The 23273-nt window shown below is 50.4% G+C and overlaps 2 protein-coding genes across 3 annotated transcripts in view; one reads left to right on the top strand and one right to left on the bottom strand.

The window, feature by feature from the left end:
* Window positions 1-16500, top strand: part of LOC102449776 (GTPase IMAP family member 8-like) — a 36836-nt gene extending 20336 nt beyond the window's left edge. Inside the window, exons 3-4 of the mRNA XM_075916887.1 lie at window positions 8641-8680; window positions 15564-16500. Coding sequence (XP_075773002.1) covers window positions 8641-8680; window positions 15564-16330 — 807 coding nt within the window. The 3' untranslated portion in view covers window positions 16331-16500. The remainder of the gene's footprint in view (window positions 1-8640; window positions 8681-15563) is intronic.
* The window catches only part of LOC142825160 (GTPase IMAP family member 5-like), a 257445-nt gene that overhangs the window by 80512 nt on the left and 153660 nt on the right, over window positions 1-23273 (bottom strand). The gene's annotated exons all lie outside the window — the stretch shown is intronic.

The following is a 23273-nucleotide window of genomic DNA, read 5'->3' as shown; positions in this document are numbered from 1 at the left end:
AAAAAAAAGGATAGAGAATAAAACCCACAGGTAAGTGGAGAACATGGAGACCAGGGAGATGGGACAGAAATGGGAGGGAGAAAGGGCTATAATGGCAGAGAGAAAGGAGGGTCAAGGCAAAACTTGGAGGCAAGATTAAATGAGTATCTTAGGGTATGTCTACACTGCCACCCTAGTTTGAACTAGGGTGGCTAATGTAGTCATTCGAAGTTGCAAATGAAGCCCAGAATTTAAATATCCCAGGCTTCATTTGCATCTTGCCAGGCACCACCATTTTTAAATCCCCCTTAGTCCGAACTCCGTGCCCGCGGCTACACGCAGCTACACGCGGCACGGAGTAGATAGTTCGAATTAGGCTTTCTAATTCAAACTACCATTACACCTCGTTCCACGAGGCATAACGGTACTTCGAATTAGAGAGCCTAATTCGAACTACCTACTCCGTGCCGCGTGTAGCCGCGGGCATGGAGTCCGCACTAAGGGGGATTTAAAAATGGCGGCGCCTGGCAAGATGCAAATGAAGCCTGGGATATTTAAATTCTGGGCTTCATTTGCAACTTCGAATGACTACATTAGCCACCCTAGTTCAAACTAGGGTGGTAGTGTAGACATACCCTTAGATGCCTATATACAAATGCAAGAAGTATAGGAAATAAGCAGGAAGAATTGGAAGTGCTAATAAATAAGTACAATTATGACATTGGTGACATCACAGAAACTTGGTGGGATAATACACATGATTGGAATGTTTGTATAGAAGGGTACAGCTTGCTCAGGAAGGGTAGACGGGGAAAAAGGGGAGGAGGTGTTGCCTTACATATTAAAAATGTACGCACATGGCTAGAGGTGGAGATGGACATAGGAGATGGAAGTGTTGAGAGTCTCTGGGTTAGGCTAAAAGGGATTAAAAACAAAGGTGATGTCATGCTAGGAGTCTACTACAGGCCACCCACCAAGGTGGAAGAAGCGGATGAGGCTTTTTTTAAACAACTAACAAAATCATCCAAAGCCCAAGATTTGGTGGTGATAGCGGACTTCAGCTATCCAGATAAATGTTGGGAAAATAACACAGCGGGGCACAGACTATCCAAAAAGTTCTTGGACTGCATTGGAGACAACTTTTTATCTCAGAAGGTTGAAAAAGCTACCAGGGAGAAGCTGTTCTAGATTTGATCCTAACAAATAGGGAGGAACTGGTTGAGAATTTGAAAGTGGAAGGCAGCTTGGGTGAAAGTGATCATGAAATCAGAGAGTTCATAATTCTAAGGAAGGGTTGAAGGGAGAACAGCAAAATAGAGACCATGGATTTCGGGAAGGTGGATTTTGGTAAACTCAGAGAGCTGGTAGGTAAGATCCCATGGGAATCGAGATTGAGGGCAAAAACAACTGAGGAGAGTCGGCAGTTTTTCAAAGGGACATTGTTAAGGGCCCATAAACAAGCCCTCTTGAGGTCCCTTCCAGTACTAGTATTCTAAAATTCTATGAAAACAGATTATCTTATTGTCTCTCTATAAATCCATGGTACTCCCACATCTTGAATACTGCCTGCAGATGTGGTCGCCTCATCTCAAAAAAGATATGTTGACATTGGAAAAGGTTCAGAAAAGGGCAATCAAAATGATTAGGGGTTTGGAATTGGTCCCATATGAAGAGAGATTAAAAAGAATGGGACTTTTCAGTTGAGAAAAGTGGAGATAAAGGGGGGGGATATGCTAGAGGTCTATAAAATCATGAGTGGTGTGAAGAAATGAATAAGGAAAAGTTATTTACTTGCTCCCACAATATAAGAACTGGGGGTCACCAAATGAAATTAATAGGCAGCTTTAAAACAAACTAAAATATTTTTTCTTCATGCAATGCACAGATGGCATGTGGAACCCCTTGCCACAGGATGTTGTGAAGCCTAGAACTTTAACAGGGTTCAAGAAAGAACTAGATAACTTCATAGAGTTTAGTTCTGTCAATGGCTATTAGCCAGCATGGGTAGGAATGGTGTCCCTAGCCTCTGTCAGAAGCTGGGAACAGGTTACGGGAGAGTGATTGCTGGAAGTTTCCTTGTTCTATTCCCTCCCTCTGGGGCATCTGGTATTTACCACTATCGACTGACAGGGCACAGGCCTAGATAGACCATTGGTCTGTCCCATTATGGCCATTCTTGTACTCTTACATTTTTTGTTTTGGTCCATATTCTTGACACTGTCAGTTGTTCCGAGAGCTGACAAGCTACCTAGCAAGAGAGATGAAAGCATGGAGGAAAGGGAATATTATTCCCAAACCATAGTGGGTAACTGATGCCCATCAAGCTGGGTGTGGTATTGTCCCCTCCAATTGTTCAAAAACAGGCTCATCAAGAATCCTGAGACTGGCTCAAAATCCTGGGATTATGTATTGATTAGGAATGTTAGCATATAGCCCTTTAAATTATTATCCGACCAGTTTATTGCTTAATCCGAAGGAATACACGCACTCCCTGCCTTGCTGCCTGTCATGGCTCCTTCCCCACTCTGGCATGATAAATGCAGAAGTGGGGGCCAGCAAGTGTACCCCAAAGCCTTAGCTACCAGGCTTTGGTATAAAACTTCCCCCCAAATCTTAAAAACCTCGATCTTGGGAATAAAACTTCTGCTGCCACCACCCAAATATTAATAAAGAAATCAGGGGAAAGATCATTTGGGAAATCTGACCCCTAAAATAAAAATCAGGGCACACGATTAACCAATCCCAGGTTAATAAAAAGAAAAGAGAAAACTTTTATTATCACCACAGTATTCCTGTTGCAGGCATAATGCAATGCCAATATCTACAGGAGGATGACCAGGACCCTGGCCATGAGGGGCCACCACCAGACTCTTGAGCAGGTCCGGAGCAAGGTGAAAGCGCTCCAGCAGGGCTATGCCAGGGCAAGGGAGTGCAGCTCTTACTCCAGGGCAGGACCCCACTCCTGCCCCCACTATGCAGAACTGCTCTACATCCTGAGGGATGGGGGAGTACAGGCCTTTCTGCACCCTGGGGGAGATTCGGGACTGGAGATACCCATCATCACCCAGCCAGGGGTCTCAGCCAAGGAGGCAGAGGATGAGAAGCTGGAGGAGGAGGAAGAAATGGCAAGTACTGTCACTACACTTAAGTTGGAGCCAGTGCCCCAGGCCCTGAATGTGTCCCAGGAATCCTCTGAGGCTGGGGAGGGATCAGCAGGTGAGTGCTCTTAACTTTTTCACACACACAGGGTGGGGTGTATTGAGGGGCTGGGGGGGTGATCATTGCTCCGCCTTCTCAGCCTGGCCCTTGCGCTAAAGTCTGTACATGTGGATGCACATGCAGCTCCAATCTACACCATGCAGCCCCAGGAGGCAGCCCCGGAGCACCCAGGGCTCCTGCTCAGAGGGTCTGGGGAGGCCGCTCACACTTCTTACCCAAGGGGGGCAGGAAACTAGCCACCATGGGCAGCAGGCTGGGGACAAGGACACACACACACACACACAGACTCTGGAGTGCCACACACGGCCATGCCTGCACGCTCCAGGCAGCACCCACTCCCAGGAACAGCGCTGCCAGATGCAGGTGTGTGTGTGGACCTGATGGAAACCCAGGCTGCTCGAGGCTCCTCACCCAGCCATTGAATTCCAGTGTGGCCAGACACTTCTCTTGCTTGCTAGTCCATGGGACAGAGGGAGGGGCAAGGAAGCATGGTCCCCTGGGGCCTCTGGGGCCCTGTGAAGCAGGGCTGTTGTCCAGGCCACACATGGCCTTGCTCCCAGGACATCCCCATCCTCTGGCCTGAGGACTGTTGCTCTCAGCTTGCTTATGAGGGCAAGGCCTCAGGGACAGTGTCTCCAGGGATGACTGACCCCCTCTCTTTATTGTCCCCAGCCAGACCAGCCGTGACTGAGGGGTGATCACCAGCAGCTGAGCCAACTGCCCAACCCCAGGGGAACCACAGGGGTTGGAACATCTAGGAGGACCTAATGAGGGAGCACATGTCGGTCCTCAGGAACATGCAGCAGACGCTGGCCCAGAAGGTCCAGGATGATGCACATAGCGGGCCTAGATGTGGACTGAGCTTCTGCAACAGGCTGCACCATCTGTGCCATGGTCTGGGAGATGATGGCCTACCTGGCACCAGTTCCAAGCCCTGCTCTTGTCCCCATTCCATCTCCCATGACAGCCTCTGACCCCCTCCCATGCCTGACCCCACTCCAGCCCCCTTCCTGCATATCCCCCTGTTCTCCCAGGAGGTCCCTGGACATGATGTGGAACCACCACCAAAACCACATGCCAGTCTCAGCCCAAGCTCAGAGCCTCTCCTCCCCTCTCCAACATTCTCACCTCTCTCTCCATATCCAGGTTCTCGGCCTCCCTCCCACCTTCCCAGTTACTTTTACCCAAAATAAACCACCAAACATTTAGTTTTTAAAACAGAACAATTGTATTTATTCTGTTTGTAGGGAAAAGGGGTTGTTGTGGGAAAGGCACAGAGGGGCAAGGCACAGGCCCTCGGGAGAGTTACTGGGGTCTTTCAGAGAAATTTTCCCTCCTGGCCTCCCGGATATGAACCCACACCAGATGAGCCTGGCAGATGGCAGCTGTGTGTGACTGCTAGAAGGCCCATCCCTCCCAGCCAGCCTCTGCCGCACACCCTGGAAGGAATGCTTCCCCCTTCCTCTCCGCAATGTAGTGGGGCACACAACAGGCTGACAGTACCTTAGGGATGATGTGCTCCCCAACATTGAGGTGGGTCAGGAGGCACCTGAACCTCACTTTCAGATGCCCGAAGGAGCACTCCACCTGGATGCAGGCCCTGCCAAGGCGAGCATGGAAACAGTCCATGCTTGGGTTCAGGTGGCCAGTGTATGACTTCATCAGCCACAACATGAGAGGGTAGGCTGCATTCCCCCTGATGCACAGCAGCATCTCCACATCTCCAACCATGATGTTTCACTGTGGGAAGAATGTGCCATCCTCTAGCCTCTGCAGACTGGTCAACCAGTGGAATGAGGTGTACCGGTAGTTCGGAATAGGAATCCTAGTTCGAACTACCTAGTTCGTGCCCCGTGTAGCCGCGCTGCACGGGGTTCGAACCAGTGGGGTTTTAAAAATGGCGGCGCCCCGCTTATGCAAATGAAGCCCGGGAAATTCAAATCCCAGGCTTCATTTGCAAGTGCGGTATGTCTACATTACCCCGCTAGTTCGAACTAGTGGGGTAGCGTAGACATACCCCTAGAGGCTGGAGTTGTGGAACATGCGGGCATCATGCGCTCTCCCTGACCAGATGACGAAACGTCCAAAAACTGTCTGCAGTGGTTGACCAGGGCTTGCAGGACCAATGAAGAGTATCCCTTGTGGTTCATATACTGGATGTCATGGTGGTCTGGGGCATGAATGGGGATGTGAATTCCATCTACCACTCCTCCTCCCTAGAGCTGGGGAAACCCAGGGTGGCAAATCTGGCCACAGTGGGCTCCAGGTCTCCCAAGTGGATGACCCTATGCAGCAGGACAGTGTTAATGGCCCTCATCACCTGCAGGAGACAAAGAAACACAAAAAACAGAGAATCAAAGGGGGGGCCTGAGCCCTTGGGAGGTCCCCGAGTTTCCCCCTCCCCCTACAAACACCCCATCGGAGGCAATTTTTTATTTCAGAAAGTTGAGAAAGCTACCGGGGGAGAAGCTGTTCTAGATTTGATCCTAACAAATAGGGAGGAACTGGTTGAGAATTTGAAAGTGGAAGGCAGCTTGGGTGAAAGTGATCAAGAAATCATAGAGTTCACAATTCTAAGGAAGGGTAGAAGGGTGAACAACAAAATAGAGACAATGGATTTCAGGAAGGCGGATTTTGGTAAACTCAGAGAACTTGTAGGTAAGGTCCCATGGGAAGCAAGACTGAGGGGAAAAACAACTGAAGAGAGTTAAGAACATAAGAACATAAAAACAGCCAGACTAGATCAGAGCAAAGGTCCATCCAGCCCAGTGTCCTGTCTGCCGACAGTGGCCAACCCCAAGTATCCCAGAGGGAAGGAACCAAACAGGGAATCCTCACGTGATCCCTCCCCTGTCATCCCTTTCCTGACAAACAGAGGCTAGGGACATCATCCCTACCCATCTTCGAGTTGCCAGTTTTTCAAAGGGACATTATTAAGGGCCTAAAAGCCAACTATTCCACTGAGTAGGAAAGATAAAAAGTACAGCAGGACACCACCTTGGATCAATCTGGAGATCTTACTTTTAAAAATCAGAAAGGAGTCATATAAAAAGTGAAAAGTAGATCAAATTACAAAGGATGAATATAGGCAAACATAGGAATGCAGGGGCAAGATTAGAAAGGCAAAGGCACAAGAACAGATAAATCTAGCTAGAGGCATAAAAGGTAACAAGAAAATGTTCCACAAGCATATTAGGAGCAAGAGTAACACCAAGGACAGGGTAGGTCCATTGCTCAATGAGAAGGGGGGATCCAATAACAGGAAATTTGGAAATGGCAGAGGTGCTTAATGACTTCTTTGTTTTGTTGCCAAGAAGATGGATGATGACAGGATGCCCAACATAGTATAGTGAACGCTAGTGGGAAGGGGGTAGGTTAAGAAGATAACAAAATTACAAGTTAAACATCACTTAGAAAAGTGAGATGTCTACAAGTCACCAGGGCCTGATGAAAAGCATCTGGGAATACTCAAGGAGCTGATAGAAAAGGTGTCTGAGCCTTTAGCTATTATCTTAGAAAATTCATGGGAGACAGGAGAGATTCCAGAAGACTGGAAAAGGGCAAATCTAGTGCCCATTTATAAAAAGGGAAATAAGAACAACCCAGGAAACTACAGACCAGTTAGTTTAATAAAGGTTTAATAAGGACAAATGCAAAAGACTTCACTTAGGAAGGAACAATCAGTCTTACACTGTAGGGAATAATTCTGGACACTCTGGATGCAGGTGAAAACAAGTAGAGGGTTTATTCTACACCAGCACTGGTGGAGTACCAACCATGGGTTAACCTGGTGGGCACTAGGGTCATGGTAGCTGCTTTTTCTGTGTGTTCCGAGGCCTCAAATTTAGACTTTGAATAAGAGTTCTTAGCAAGATACCATGGACTGTCTCAGTTTACCCCTACATACACACACAGAATGGGAAGTGATTGTCTGGGAAGGAATCCTGTAGGAAGGGATTTAGGAGTCATAGGGTATGCGCATGTTGCAGGGCTTGACTTGAAATAAGCTCTGAAAATTGAGCTATATCAATTGCGTATGTTATTTTGAGATGGCTTATTTCAAAATAGGGAGCATCTTTTTTGAAATAGAGCACTCTTCCTCGGACTTCTCTTACTCCTCATGCAATGAGGGTTATAGGAGTTGGAGTAAGAAGTTATCCAGCTTTACAGTATTTTGACACTGTTTCGAAATAACTGCCTGATGTGTATTATTTCAGAATAGTGCTAGTAATTTTGAACTAGTGTTGCAGTATAGAGGACAACAAGTTAAACATGGATCAAGAGTGTGATGCTGTTCCAAAAAAAGTAAACACAATTATGGGCTGTATTAACAGGAGTGTTGTGAGCAAGTCATGAGAAGTCATTCTTCTGCTCTACTCTGTGCTGGTTAGGCCTGAACTGGAGTATTGTGTCCAGTTCTGGGCACCAAATTTCAAGAAAGATGTAGAGAAATTGGAGAAGGTCCAGAGAAGAGCAACAAGAATGATTAAAGCTCTGGAAAACATGGGCTATGAGGGAAGACTGAAAGAACTGGGCTTGTTTGCTTTAGAAAAGAGAAGACTGGGACTATGTCTACACTATGGAATTTTTCTGGGATACTGGAGGTATCCTGGTAAAACTCTGCCCTGTCCAAGGAATGCATCCAGTCTTCCAATTTTTTTTTTAAGAGCAGACAAACTCTTTTGGAATCCCTGTACACCTCCTTTTATTAAGAATAAGGGCTCTTCTGAAAGAGGAGGTTTTTCTGAAATTTGGCTCAGTGTAGACAGGCCAAATTTTGGAAAAGCCTCTTTCAAAAAAATAATCAGAAAAGTTATGCAAATTGTGGAGTGTAATTTGCATTCCTTTTTCTGAAAAAGAAGTGTAGTGTAAACAAAGCCAGAGAGGGGATATGGTAGTGGTTTTCAAGTGTCTAAAAGGGTGTCATAAGGAGGAGGGAGAATAATTGTTCTCCTTGATCTCTGAGGATAGAACAAGAAGCAAAGAGCTTAAACTGCAGCAAGGGAGGTTCAGGTTGGACATTAGGAAAAAGTTCCTACCTGTCAGGGTGGTCAAACACTGGAATAAATTACCCAGGGAGGTTGTGGAATCTCAATGTCTAGAGATATTTAAGAGCAGGTTGGACAGATATCTGTCAGGTATGATCTACACAATGTTTGGTCCTGCCATGAGGGCAGGGCACTGGACTGGATGAACTCCTGTGTTCCTTTCCAGTTCTAGTGTTCTGTGATTCAACAGGCAGACACTTCTAAGGAACAGTAAGACCTTTGTTTTAGAGAAAAGGCACAGAATTACTGCAGTGAACTGAGTGAGAGGCTGAACAAGCACATGGAAAAAGAGCCCTTGAGGTAGCAAGGGGATGAGTTGCAGCCTTGTCTAGGTTTCTCTTTGCCTTGACAATAGGTTTGCAAGTAACTGATTGTTTTTTTGCAAATTTTTCAGCTAAAACAGAAAGAGAGAGAAAATGAAGAACCCACCCAGGGTAAGTGACACTCAGAAATCTGCTCCCCCTCCGTGCTCACACAGGCACCAGAGTCAGATTTTCAGGCCAGAAGGGGCCATTATATCATCTAGTCTGTGCCCCTTACAGCCCTGGCCAAAGAATTTCAACCAGTTACTCCAGCGATGAGACCATGACTTGTGTTGGACTAAAGCCCCTCTTCCTGCCAGACCTCAGTCTGGAATGCAAGAGATGGTGAATCCACCACTTCCCTTGGTAGCTTGTTCCAATGGTTAATTACATTGCCCATGGCTGACATGTCTTTTCTAATGTCAGTGGCTACGTCTAGATTACATCCCTTTTTCGTAAAAGGGATGCAAATTAGACGTATCGCAATTGCTAATGAAGTGGGATTTAAATCTCCCCCGCTTCATTAGCATAAAAATGACTGCTGCTTTTTTTTTTGGCACAGAGCTTTGCTGGAAAAAAGTGCCAGTCTAGACGCGGATCTTTCGGAAAATAAAGCCTTTTCTGAAAGATTCCTTATCTCTCTTTAAAAGAAAAGTGGCAGCCATTTTTATGCTAATGAAGCGGGGAGATTTAAATCCCCGCTTCTTTAGCAATTGCGATACGTCTAATTTGCATCCCTTTTACGAAAAATGGATGTAATCTAGACGTAGCCAGTGAGTTTGCCTTTAGCTTGCAGCCATTCACTCTTCTTACGCTTCTCTCTGGTACTTTGCAGAGCCTGTTAGTCCCTGGTGCTTTCACCCTGTGACTCTGCTCGTGCTCCCTCCTCCCCTCCCCTCCCCTCTCCACTTTCTGTTCCTACACTCAGGGCAGTGAGTGTCTTCAGCCTCGCCCTGGAACCAAAATGTATCAAGAGACGCGTAAGGAACAGCTGCCATTTTCTCCAGCCTCGGGACCACGCTGGTGGCTCTTTACACCCTGCACTACTTTTCCAACTGTGACCGCCTGTGTCCTCCCTGGGTCACTCAGGAGCAGCCACACTCACCTGTGTGTCTGGGTGCCGGATGGTTTTAACATGAAAGGAGATCCTGAGTGCCCCAGTGGTGATGTTGGATAATTGGGGGTACCTCTTCACCCCCTTGCTCCTAAAGAATACACAGTGGCGGTGCCTCCCACTGGCTGGCCTGTGCACACTTAATGGTGTGTCTTGGGAGCCTCCAGGAATAAAATTATTGCAAAAGTAATCTGGATCTAACGCCAAACAACCATTATAACTAATAAACATCTAAGGGTATGTCTACACTACCACCCTAGTTCGAACTAGGGTGGCTAATATAGGCAACCGAAGTTGCAAATGAAGCCCGGGATTCAACGATACCTCATTCCACGAGGAGTAATGGTAGTTCAAATTAGAGAGCCTAATTCGAACTACCTACTCCGTGCCGTGTGTAGCCGTGTGTAGCCATGGGCACGGAGTCCGCACTAAGGGGGATTTAAAAATGGCGGCGCCCGGCAAGATGCAAATGAAGCCCAGGATATTTAAATCCCGGGCTTCATTTGCAATTTCGAATGCCTACATTAGCCACCCTAGTTCGAACTAGGGTGGCAGTGTAGACATACCCTGACTGATTACACATTACAATGAACACACCTTTACTTAACTCAAAGTAACAGCAGTTAACAAACTAAATGAGAATAAAACCCATTCACAAAGTGTACCATAAGAACATAAGAATGGCCAGACTGGGTCAGACCAAAGGTCCATCTAGCCCAGTATCCTGTCTGCCGACAGCAGCCAACACCAGGTACCCCAGAGAGGGTGGACTGAAGACAATGATCAAGCGATTTCTCCCCTGCCATCCCTCTCCAGCTTCTGACAAACAGAGGCCAAGGACACCATTTTATCCCCTGGCTAATAGCCTTTTATGAATCTAACCTCCTTGAAATTATCTAGCTTCTCTTTAAACTCTATTATAGTCCTAGCCTTCACAGCCTCCTCTGGCAAGGAGTTCCACAGGTTGACAACACCCACCAGTGTTATATCAGTGATTTTACACTGACTGCCAGACCCCTAGTTCTGGGCCTACACTCAGTCCTTGCAGATCCCCTTCACACTTGCTCACACTGGATGATGATTCACCATTGACAATCCCTCTTTGAGATCTGTCCATTAGCCAGTTTTCAATCCACTGAGCACGGGCTGGGATGTTGTATCATCCTGGTTCTTTAATGAGACTCTCACAGCACCAGCTACAAGGCCTTCCTACAGACTCAGGAGTTTTCTTTATCAACCAAACTTCCAGCAGTTCTCGTGTTCTCACTGGAGAAGGGACGTTACACAGTGGGAGACACAAACAGGATCATGGGCCTGAAGAAAATGCCTTCCCCAGAGAGACACAACTCAATGTGTTTAGCTTGTAAAAATGGGGATCAAATGGTGACTCGCTTACAGGGTTTTGATACATTCCCTTGGAAAAAGTACTGGTACCAAAGGCACCTTCATCCAGCAGAACAAGAACCAGTTGCTGAAACTTAAACCAGATGCATTCAGTTTAGAGCAGGCCCACCTGGGTAGTGCATGGAGTTAACCATTGGCACATGCTGCCATTGGAAGTGGGGGATTTTCTCATCCCCTTGGGTACGTCTACACTACAGCGCTAGTTCGAACTAACTTAGTTCGAATTAGTTAATTCGAACTAAGCTAGTTCGAACTAACGCATCTAGAACTAAAAACTAGTTCGAACTAGCGTTTTGCTAGTTCGAACTAGCGCGTCCACACTGATTGGACGCAGGGGGGCATTTAAGGGCAGCTGAAACCGGTTCTGGCAGGGCATCAGGTCAGCAGTTGCTTTGTGTGGCTGCTGTCTGAGGGACCCCCCTGGACAGCCGGTTCTCAGCTTTTCCTGCTTGCTTGCCAACCTCGCCGAGGGACAGCAAAGCGTCGGTCTCTGTGCCTGTCTGTGTCGGTGCTTCCCTTCGGGGGGGGGGGGACGCCGCAGGTGGCAACATGGAGCCACGGCTCGCCCTGCACCTTCTGGTGCACGTTCTGGACTTGCTGCTGCAAGCCTGCCACCAATGGCTTGAGGCTGCCTGGCACCACCTGGGGAACGTCAGCCCCCTGCCTCTCCGCCTGGCCGCCCTGGGGGCCATGGAGGAGCCGCGGCGGCGCCCCGGCACTGGCGTGCCCCGCCGCATCTGGCGTCTGGACACCAGCAGCGACTGGTGGGACCGCATCGTCCTGGAGCGCTGGGACGACCGACAGTGGACCCAGAACTTTAGGATGAGGAGGGACACCTTCCTGGAGCTCTGCGAGTGGCTCGCCCCTGCCCTGCAAAGAAGGGACACTCGCATGAGGCCCGCCATTCCCCTCCAGAAGCGGGTGGCTATCGCCCTCTGGAAGCTCTCCACGCCGGACAGCTACCGATCCGTCGGGAACCAGTTCGGCGTGGGGAGATCCACTGTCGGAGCAGTGCTCATGCAGGTACGGCGCTCATCGGCCACTGAGCCGGGGGGAAGGGGGGCTGCGAGGAGGGGATGGGCCGCCCCAGGGACAAAGGGGGGGGCGGGAGGAGGCGAAAGCGCCCCGCTCCGGAGGGGTCGGGCTGTCCCGGCCGTACTACACGCCGCCAGGGGGGTTGCTTCCGGGAGTGGGGCGCGGGGCACTGCCAGGACACGCACGCTCCCAGCCACCCGGGCGCCCCACTGATTGGCGCTTTGCTGTGTCTCTCTCCGCAGGTGGTCAAGGCCATCAACCGGGTGCTGCTCCGCAGGGTGGTCCGCCTCGCCGACCCGGACGCCGTCATCCGGGGATTCGGCGCCCTCGGCTTCCCCAACTGCGGGGGGGCCATCGACGGGACGCACATCCCCATCCGTGCCCCGGAACACCAGGCGTCCCGTTACGTGAACCGCAAGGGGTACTTCTCCGTCATCCTGCAGGCCGTGTGTGACCACCGGGGACAGTTCACGGACATAAATGTGGGCTGGTCCGGCAAAGCACACGACGCACGGGTGTTCCACAACTCCTCCGTGTGCCAGCGGCTGCAGGACGGGACCTTCTTCCCCAACCGCCACATCAGGGTCGGGGACGTGGACATGCCCGTCTGCCTGGTGGGGGATGCCGCCTACCCACTGCAGCCGTGGCTCATGAAGCCCTACACGGGGCACCTCAATCCCTCCCGCCAGGCCTTCAATGCCAGGCTGACCAGGGCCCGCATCGTGGTGGAGGGGGCCTTCGGGCGACTGAAAGCCCGCTTTCGATGCCTCCTCACCCGTCTGGACCTGGCCGAGCACAACATCCCTCCCGTGGTGGCGGCATGTTGTGTGCTCCACAATTTGTGTGAGCGGAAGGGGGAGGCTTTCCTGCCAGCCTGGATGGCTGAGGCTGACCGCATGGCTGGACACTACGGTCAGCCCCGCACCGCCGCTGTCCGGGAAGCCCAGCGGGGGGGCATCCGGATCCGGGAAGCCCTGCGGGAGAGCTTCCAGGTGGAGGAGGAGGAGGACTGACCTCTCCCTGCATGCCCCACCGGGGCCTTCTTCCACCCTACCCCCCCCTTCCCCTTTCCCCTCCCTACCTACTGTCAAATAAAGACACCTGTTTTTCAAACAAAAACGTCTGTTTATTTCACAGAATTGGGGTGGGGGAGGGAGGAATGAAGGTGGGAGAAGGGAGGGGGAACCTGGGACGAGGGAGCTGGAAGGGAAGGGGAGGGAAGGGAGGAAGGGAAAGGAAAGCTCAGGGGTGTGAGTCCGGCTGCCTCTCCCGTCTCGCCACACTGCGGGTCCGGGGGCGTCGGTGGGGAATGGTTGTGGAGGGGGGGGAAGAGGGGACAGGGGGTGTGGAGGAAGCAGGAGCGGAAGCAGGAGCGGAAGCAGGAGGAGCAGGGGGAGCAGGGGGAGCAAGAGGGGGAGCAAGAGGGGGAGCAGGGGGAGGAGGAAATGGAAAGCGGTCCAGCAGGCTCTGGAGGTGGCCTCGCAGGGCACGGCCCTGCTCCTCCAGGGCCTCCAGACTCCTCCGGCGCAGCCTGAGGTCCTCCTGGACCCAGTGGTCCTGGAGACGGAGCTGTCGGTCCAGGAACCGGAGATGCCGCCTCTGGTAGTCCTCCTGGTTCCTGGCTGTCCTGCTTGCCCAGGCGCGGGCGGCTGCTGCAGGCGGTGTGGTGCGCCCTGCAGGCCCCGGTGCTGCAGCTGTGGTGCAAGAAGACCAGCGGTCAATTACCCCAGGGGCCCAGGTGTGTGAAACCCAGCTCCCCTCTGCAAGGCCAGGGCCCCTGCAGGATCCCCAGCTGCTGCTCCGTGGTGGGCAAGGCCCAGGCGCACGGTCCCGGGGCTCCCTCTCGCCCCAGCCCCCCGTACACATAAGGGGAACACGAGGGTACTCACAGGTGGACGCCTCCCCGGCCTCTGACGATGCAGGCGAGCGGCTCTGTGGGGTGCCTCGGGGGTCCCGGGTCCTGGGAAGGCTGGCGGCAGGCTCCTGGCTCTCAGAGCCTTCCTCCTCCTCCGTGTCCAGGAGCGGTCCCTCTGCCCCGGGGTCAATCACGTCCCGGGGGGCAGGGACGGCATGAGGCCCCAGGATGCGGTCCAGGGCATGGAAGTGGGGGCTGACCTCCGGGTCAGCCCCTGGCAGGCAGGCCCGGGAGTAGGACTGCCGCAAGTCATTAATTTTGCAGCGCACCTGCTCCCGGCTGCGCTGGTGGCCCCTGGCGGCCAGACTGGCAGCCATGCGTCCGTAGACGGCCGCGTTCCGGTGGCTAGTGCGGAGATCGTGGACATTGGAGGCTTCCCCCCAAACCTCGATGAGGTCCACGATCTCCGCACTTGACCAGGCGGGCGCCCGCCTTTTGTGCCCCCGGGCAGGCTCCCGGGAGCCGCCAGGCTGGTTGTGGGGAGCAGTGGAGGGCTGGGAACCCTCGGATGGCTGGCTCATGTTGTGGCAGGTGCAGGCTGTGCAGGCACGGGTGCTTGCAGCCTTGCAACTGGCACAAAGTGAGTAGCCAGCCCGTGCCCCTTTAAGGGCTCCGGGGCCGGGAGGGGGGCAATAGAGTTTCCCTGGCGTTGGCCAGAGTGGCCACCAGGGAAACCTGGGAAGCCTTAGCCTCCCACTAGTTCGAACTAAAGGGCTACACAGCCCTTAGTTCGAACTAGCTAGTTCGAACTAGGCGTTAGTCCTCGTAAAATGAGGTTTACCTAGTTCGAACTAAGCGCTCCGTTAGTTCGAATTAAGTTCGAACTAACGGAGCGCTAGTGTAGCGCCTAGGAAAGTTAGTTCGAACTAACGTCCGTTAGTTCGAACTAACTTTCTAGTGTAGACATACCCCTTGATATCTTCAGAGCAAACCTGGCCACCTTTCAGCATCAGGATCAAGGTCAACATGAGTTACTGGGCTCAATACAGCAGTACCTGGGAGTGCATAGGAGTTCATGTCAGGTTACCATAATAATGGCTTCTGGTCACGTAACCCTGCCAGAAATAATGATACACCGTGAAAGTGCCAACTACAGTTACAAGGTTCTCAAGATACTTTCCTTGAGATTCAAAATCCTCTTTGATCCTTTTGTGAATCCTAAAATCCATTTTGTTTCCTTCCCCCCCACACCATGCCCTCGGTTCGCTCTGCTCCTCTGCTCCGAAGGGGCTGGTGAATGTTTTGTGTTCAGCTCTATGGTGATGCCAAATGCCAACTGACTGCTCAGCTCTGGCACCAGAATGGTGAGAGCAGCACTTGTCACTAGTGACTTGGAATCCACTTGTGTTAAAGCACCTGGATGCTCCAGTGCCCTGGGCCTGACTCCAAGGGCTGGGAGGTTTGAAATCCAGATCCAGGAACACAGGCAGTCTGGAGTATTAATGCAAGTTTATATAGTTTTTAATTAAAAGAACTGTTAAGTCCACCATCATCACTTTCTTACCCATGCAATGACATAGTAAATCTGTCACAATTCCTCCCAGCAGGTGCACGAGGGGGAAGCCGGGACACATGGAAATTCATCCTTGTGGGTAAGGCAGGAGCTGGGAAAAGTGCAACAGGAAACACCCTCCTTGGCAAGAAGGAGTTTGAGTCCAAGCTGGGAGCAAAGCCAGTGACTCAGGCTTGCGCTAAAGGGATCATGCGCTGGAACGGGAGGGAGGTTTTGGTGATTGATACACCTGACGTTTTCTGCCCAGCGGCCTGTGACGCGGAAGCCTGTCGTGAGATCAGTCGCTGTATCGCGCTCTCCGCCCCAGGCCCCCACGCTCTGGTGCTGGTGACCCAGCTGGGCCGTTACACTGCAGAGGACAAGGAAGCCGTGAAGCGAGTCCGGGAGATCTTTGGAGATGGAGCCATGAAGCACATGGTCGTCCTGTTCACCCGGAAAGAAGATTTAGCAGTCGGCTCCCTGCACAACTACATGAGACACTCAGATAACAAAGATCTCAAGGGGCTGATTCAGGCATGTGGGAACCGCTACTGCGCTTTCGACAACAGAGCCACGGGGAAGGAGCGGTACGAGCAGGTTACAGAGCTGATGGGAATAGCCGAGGGGATGGTGCAGAAAAACGGGGGCCAATGTTACACCAACGAGCTGTACGCCGAGGTGGACGATGGCACTGAGGAAAAGCGCCTAAAGATTGAAGAGAAACTGAAGCAGCTGATGACAAAGCCAAAGAGAACCACAGGAAAGGAGATGATTAATAAAGTCCAGAAGATATTTAGTGACCACAGGCAGAAAGAGCAGTGACCTAGTCAGTGGAGTGAAGGCCTGTACCATTGGGATGGCATCTAGGACAATGGGTAAAGGTTTTACACCATTAGAAACAACTCCAGCCATCACAAGCCAGCAGCTGGGGCAGAGGCCAGTATCGACCCAACCTGCGACTGTACCAGAATCTATTGAATTCCTCGTGGACTCTACCAGGGTATGTCTACACTACCCCGCTAGTTCGAACTAGCGGGGTAATGTATGCATACCGCACTTGCTAATGAAGCCCGGGATTTGAATTTCCCGGGCTTCATTAGCATAAGCGGGGAGCCGCCATTTTTAAATCCCCGCTGCTTCGAACCCCGTGTAGCGCGGCTACACGGGGCTCGAACTAGGTAGTTCGGACTAGGGTCCTATTCCGAACTACCGTTACTCCTCGTGAAACGAGGTGTACCGGTAGTTCGGAATAGGCACCCTAGTCCGAACTACCTAGTTCGAGCCCCGTGTAGCCGCGCTACACGGGGTTCGAAGCAGCGGGGATTTAAAAATGGCGGCTCCCCGCTTATGCTAATGAAGCCCGGGAAATTCAAATCCCGGGCTTCATTAGCAAGTGCGGTATGCATACATTACCCCGCTAGTTCGAACTAGCGGGGTAGTGTAGACATACCCCCACTTACTGCAGTCTCTATGCAGGAGCCACCCACCCCACTGCCAGTAGTGCCCAGCAGTATCACTGTGCCCCCACATGGCCTCTCCCCTCCTTCCCTACCTTGCTCCCTCCCCATTTTGATCCTGCACAGGTTCCCCAATAAAGCTGCTGTGCTGGCTGCAGCTGTCGTTCATAAACACCAAAATACAGGCCCATGAGTACTCAGGCCTGCTCTTGTGTGTGGTTCTTTGCATTTCGTTAGCATCTCAGGGTGCTAATCAGTCATCAGGCCCGGCTGTGAGGGCTGATTTGCAAACATGGGTAACAGGACATCTCTGCCCAGAACCGAATGTGTCATCTTAGCTGGTAATGTGCACAAGCCAAGGGGACTATCCACAACTAAGTGGGAGATGCGAGTGCTCTGTGAGCCGGGAAAGTGAACATACCGTGAGAGATGGCTTTGTGCAAAGGGCAAAGTGGGATGAAAACTTTGCAGCTGCGGTTCTCTGTGTCTGGAATAAGCACAGTGTCTGAGGGTACGTCTACACTGCAGAGTTAGTTCGAACTAACTTAGTTCGAATTAGTTAATTCGAACTAAGCTAATTCGAACTAACGCGTCTAGAACTAAAAACTAGTTGGAATTAGCGTTTTGCTAATTCGAACTAGCAAGTCCACATTGAGTGGACCCTGAACAGGGCTTAAGGATGGCCGGAAGCAGTGCCGGCAGGGCATCAGAGGAGGACTTAGAGCGTGGAGATGCTGTCTCAGGCTAGCCGAGGGCTGCGCTTAAAGGGACCCAACCCCCACCCCGGACAGACAGTTCTCAGGGGTGCCCCACTTGAAAACCAGTCCTGGCTTGGAGTGCCCGGAGTACCCACACTGGGCACATCACAGCACTCGGCCATCAGACCGGCTGCACTTGCCGCAGGCTGCCATCTGGGGAGAGGGGGCAATTGGGGGGCTGCAGGAGAGCTTCCACCCCCAGAAGCCCACAGAGCCAGCCCAGTCCTCCCCATCAGGGGCTCGTACCCCATTCCTCCCTCACCTCCTTCCACTTACCCTTCCCTAGCCCCCCTTCCTGATGTACAAAATAAAGATAACGTTTCTTCCAACATTGACTCTGTCTTTATTGAACAAAACTGGGGGAGACTGGGAAAAGGAGGTGGGAGAGGGGAAGAGAGAGGCTGGGAGAGGGGAGGGCAACTAACATGATCAGGGGTTGAGAACAGGTCCCAGATGAAGAGAGGCTAAAGAGACTGGGACTGTTCAGCTTAGAAAAGAGGAGATGGAGCGGGGACAGGCTAGAGGTCTCTAAAAGCAGGGGTTGGGTGGAGAGGGTGCATTCAGAAAAGTTCTTCCTGAGTTCCCATAAAGAAGGACTAGAAGACACCAAAGGAAAGGAATGGGTAGCAGGCTTGAAACTAGTAAGAGAAAGTTGTTGTTCACAAAGCAAATAGTTAACCTGTGGAATTCCTTGCTGCAGGAGGCTGTGAAGGCTACAACTAGAACAGAGTTTAAAGGGAAGTGAGATCAAGTCATGGAGGTTGGGTCCATGGAGTAGTCTTAGCCAGGGGGTAGGAATGGTGTCCCTGCCCAAAGTTTGTGGAAGGCTGGAGAGGGATGGCATGAGACAAATGGCTTGGTCACTGTCTTCGGTCCATCCCCTCCAGGGTCCCTAGGATTGGCCACTGTCGGCAGACAGGCTACTGGGCTAGATGGACCTTTGGTCTGACCCAGTACGGCCATTGTAAGCTCAGGACTCAGGGTCGGGGGTCTCAGTGGCCCCCCTTGATTTTCATGCACACCTGCTCCTGGGTGGCCAGGCTGGCAGCTCTCCTGCCCTAGCTGGCCACTTTCCTGTGCCTAGTGCGGAGATCGTGGATGAGGTCCACGATGTCTGCACTAGCCCAGGAAGGTGCCCGCCTCTTGCGGTCCCGGGCAAGCTCCCAGGAGCCGCCAGCCTGGTCCCGGGAAGAGGGGGTGGGCTGGGGGACATCGGGTGGGTGGCTCTGTGTCGTGCCTTTAAGGGGTCCGGGGCCGGGAGGGGGGCAGATGAGTTTCCCTGGTGTTGGCCAGAGTGGCCACCAGGGAAACCTGGGGAGGGCTAGCCTCCCACTAGTTCGAATTAAGGGGCTACACAGCCCTTAATTCGAACTAGTAAGTTCGAACTAGGCTTAATCCTCGTAAAATGAGGTTTTCCTAGTTCGAACTAAGCGCTCCGCTAGTTCGATTCAAATTCGAACTAGCGGAGCGCTAGTGTAGCGCCTATGAATGGTAGTTCGAACTAATGTCTGTTAGTTTGAACTAACATTGTAGTGTAGACATACCCAGAGTGTAAGGCCAGTGCAGATCGCTCCTGTTCAGGGAAAAGCAGCACGCTCAGATGTGTTATGGACATATTGGGCCATTACTCAAAGAGGGCAGAGTTAAGGCTGCATGGGCATGTCCCTTAACTCTGCATTTCTGGATTTCACCCGTCGGAGTTTCACTGTATTCTAGAAGGGACCGACTCCCACTGGGCAATTTTCACTGTATTAATGGAGGTTTTTATCAGTGAAATTCACATTGTTTGGGGTGTTGTTTTTACAGAAAGAGGAACAATGATTAGTTAGGTAGCTGTTACTGTCGCATGGATGTGCAGCTGAGATGCTATGGTGCAAGGTAATAATAATATTGACTAATTCTTCTCATCAGACCTGAAGGAGGGAAGTATTTTTAGTCCCACAATACAGAGAGGAAACCTGAACATAAAAACATGACAAACAGAAGCTAGGGACACCATTCCACCATTCCTTCCCATCCTGGCTAATAGCATTGATTGATCAGTCCTCCATGAATGTATCCAGTTCTTCTTTAAATCCCTTTAAATCCTAGATATCCTCTGGCAAGGAGTTCCACAGATTGATTATGGACTGTGTGAAGAAGTACTTCCCTTTGTTTTTTTTTATACCTGCTGCCTATTAATTTTCATTTGGTGACCCTTAGTTTTTATGTTGAAGGAAGAAATAAGTAATATTTCCTTATTTACTTCCTCCTTCCTCCACAACTGCCATGATTTTATAGACCTTTGTTATGTCCATTTAGTCATCTTTTCAAGTCCCAATCTTATTCCTTTCTCTTCATAGGGAAGCTGTTCCATACCCCTAAGGCTACATCTACACTGGCATGATTTAGCACAAATACTTTTAACGGAAAAGTTTTTCCGTTAAAAGTATTTGCGCAAGAGAGCGTCTATACTGATATGTGCCTTTGCGCAAAAGCATCTGTGCCAGAGTAGATGCTCTCTTGCTCAAGAAAGCTCCGATGGCCCTTTTTAGCCATTGGGCTTTCTTGTGCAAGAAATTAACGTTGCTGTCTACACTTGCCTCTTGCACAAAAATACTTGTGCAAGAGGGCTTATCCCTGAGTGGAAGCGTCATAGTATTTGCACAAGAAGCTCTGATTTTATACAATAGAACGTCAGTGTTCTTGCGCAAATACTCGTGGCCAGTGTAGACAGGCAGCAAGATTTTGCACAAAAGCGGCTGCTTTTGCGCAAAATCTTGCCAATCTAGACACAGCCTAATTGTTGTTGATCTTTACTGAACCTTTTCCACTTCTGATAATTCTTTATTAGAGACAGGGCAACCACATCTGCTCTGAGGACATTGGGCACTCATAAGTGAAAACAAAGTTTTGTAAACAAGCGAAAGCCCGTCAGCCTCATCCTTACAGGCTGCAGATATAAGAAGCAAAGGGGAGGCAATTCTCAACTTCTCCCATCTTCCTAGTCACATTCTGACTTTCTTGAAGACTGCCACAGCAGGCTGGTTCAGCTTGCACAGTGGTGACCCTCCCCTTTAAAAAATTCTGTTAATTTACAAGTGAAAAGCCTTCCAGATGACCAGAACTATTACCATAACATTGAACCCATGAAAGAGCCATTAAGTGGTAATTACACCATTTAACAGGCATGTGCAGGCTCTGAATTTATTGACAAACAGTTAGGCACTACTGTGTCCACAGGACTTTAGTTTAAAAGTCTAGAGGTCAAATCAGTGAGGCAGGAGAGAAACCTAGAAGGAAAAACTTGATGATGCATGCATGCAGGCTGTCACACCAAGAGTGAAAGCAGCCCCGAAATACAGGTTTAGGGATCCTTTATACAGAATGCTTAGACAGTTCAGTTGTTGATTGTTTTCTTTAACATAGCAAAGTCTCAGCAGAAGCACTCTGAGATGTTTCTGTTCACACCAGAAGTGCTAGAAGTAAGTTTTACAGTACAAAGGCACATCAGAACTTGAGTGAAGAAGTCTACAAGGCAAACTGTGACAAAGATAAGGGTTTACATGACAAATTGTGACAGACTAGGAGTCGCCATGAACTTGAGATAGGAGGCCTTGTAAGGGTCTTGATTAGAGTTAAGATGATTTCTCTCTGTTACAGGGAGAGAGGCCTGGAAAACTTTTTAACCCTTACAGCAGTTTTCTTTTAGAGAGTTTTGATTTCCTGCACAGCCCCCCTTTAGACACAATTGGAGTTATTTGATTTTTCTCCCACAGTTAACACTAATTTCAATGCCTGTAACTATTGGGGGAATATAAATGAAGGAAGTGTGTGCTTAACCTGACACAAGTGCTCAGTGAGATTGTGGGTGTGGTTATGTAAATGCAGTTCACTCAGTTTGCTTAGGCCTGGTATATATTCAACTGTGAGAATGGTGTTTTGCCCATTGTAACCAATTTGTCTGTTGTGGGGTCATAAATTGTGTTAACACTAAATGCAGAAATTGTGAGGCGTGATGACCAGTGCTTGCAGTTATTGCAGGAATGCAGAAAAATCAGACTACGTTTAACTCCGTTCAGAAGGAGGGATTCTGTCAGTGTAAATGCACTTAGATGGACAGAGGCTCCACTTTCAGAGCCCTATGAGATTGGGGGGGGGGGGGGGGGGAGTGGACAGACTCACTCACTCACTCACTCACTCACTCACAGGCAGGAAGTTGCATGTCCGCCAGGTATGAACTGTAAGATTAGTTCAGTCTGTGTGTGTGTGTACATGCACCTACCTAGAGCCAAAGCCAGCAGAAGATGTAATGAGCAGGCAGTGATGGAGAGGCATAAGAAGGGGCCAGCAGAGCAGCAGCAGTGAGGTGAGACAAATGGACAGCAGCAGCAATCAGGCAAATGGCGAGTGACCGGCGGATTGAGCCCTGCCTGCTGCTGGTGCTACCTGGCAGATGGATTACATGTGCATAGATTCTCATAGACTCATAGACTTTAAGGTCAGAAGGGACCATTATGATCATCTAGTCTGACCCCCCGCACAGTGCAGGCCACAGAATCTCGCCCACCCCTCTTAGAATAGCCCTCTCACCTATGTCTCAGATATTGAAGCCTTCAAATACTTTGAAGGCCCCAACATGCAGAGAGTCCTTCAGCTGTGATCTGTGCCCAATGCTACAGAGGAAGGCGAAAAACCTCCAGGGCCTCTGCCAATCTACCGTGGAGGAAAATTCCTTCCTGACCCCAAATATGGTGATCAGCTAAACCCTGAGCATGTGGGCAAGACTCACCAGATATTTAGATGCACAATCAGAATATTCAGCTGTAGCTTCAAATGCTTGGATCATCAGACATATAGTTCTTTAAATACATTAGTCAAAAAAAAAAACCCACCACCCTTATCGAATACACAAGCTATAGAAGAACAACTTGCTTCTAAAGTCTTCATGTCCTTTCTATCCATCCCTACTCTTCTTTCACCCCCTTTGAAGAGAACCCTGAAATCAGGGGTCAGCAACCTTTTTGAACCAAAGAGTCAAATTGCACTAAAATTATGAACAAGTGGTCAATAAAGAGCCATAGAGAATGCCCATTTGCATGACTGAAAATATACAAGTTGATATTATTGATAATTTAACTGGTGATTAATAACAACTTAAAAGAAAAATTGTACTCCCAGACTTTATTTTATGGGACTTCTGCTGCTCTTGGGGGTGCAGTTTGTAGATGCGGGGGTCAAGGAGTCAGAACTGGTGTGCATGAGGGGCTCAGAGAAGGGGGCAGTAGTGCGTAGGAGATGCAGGAGGCAGGGAAGTGTGTTGGAGGTGGGAAATAGAGTATGGGGCAGGGGAGGAGAGGCCAGATTCTCTTATCTGGCTGGGACAAGGATGCTGCACCTGGGTAGCAGTAGCTGGCCAGTAGCACGAAAGCTGGAGCAGGAGGGGAGGGGGGGCTGCTGCTAGCCCTTCCTGCAGCAAGATGGTGGCTGGACCACAGGGCCTGTCTCAGGATCAGGGTCACGGACAGGACACTATGGCCAGATGGGGGCTAGACCCTGACTGGGGTTTTG

This window comes from Pelodiscus sinensis, unplaced genomic scaffold (assembly GCF_049634645.1).
Source record: "Pelodiscus sinensis isolate JC-2024 unplaced genomic scaffold, ASM4963464v1 ctg40, whole genome shotgun sequence".
NCBI lineage: Eukaryota > Metazoa > Chordata > Testudines > Trionychidae > Pelodiscus > Pelodiscus sinensis.
This window is presented reverse-complemented; position numbering and strand designations above follow the sequence as displayed.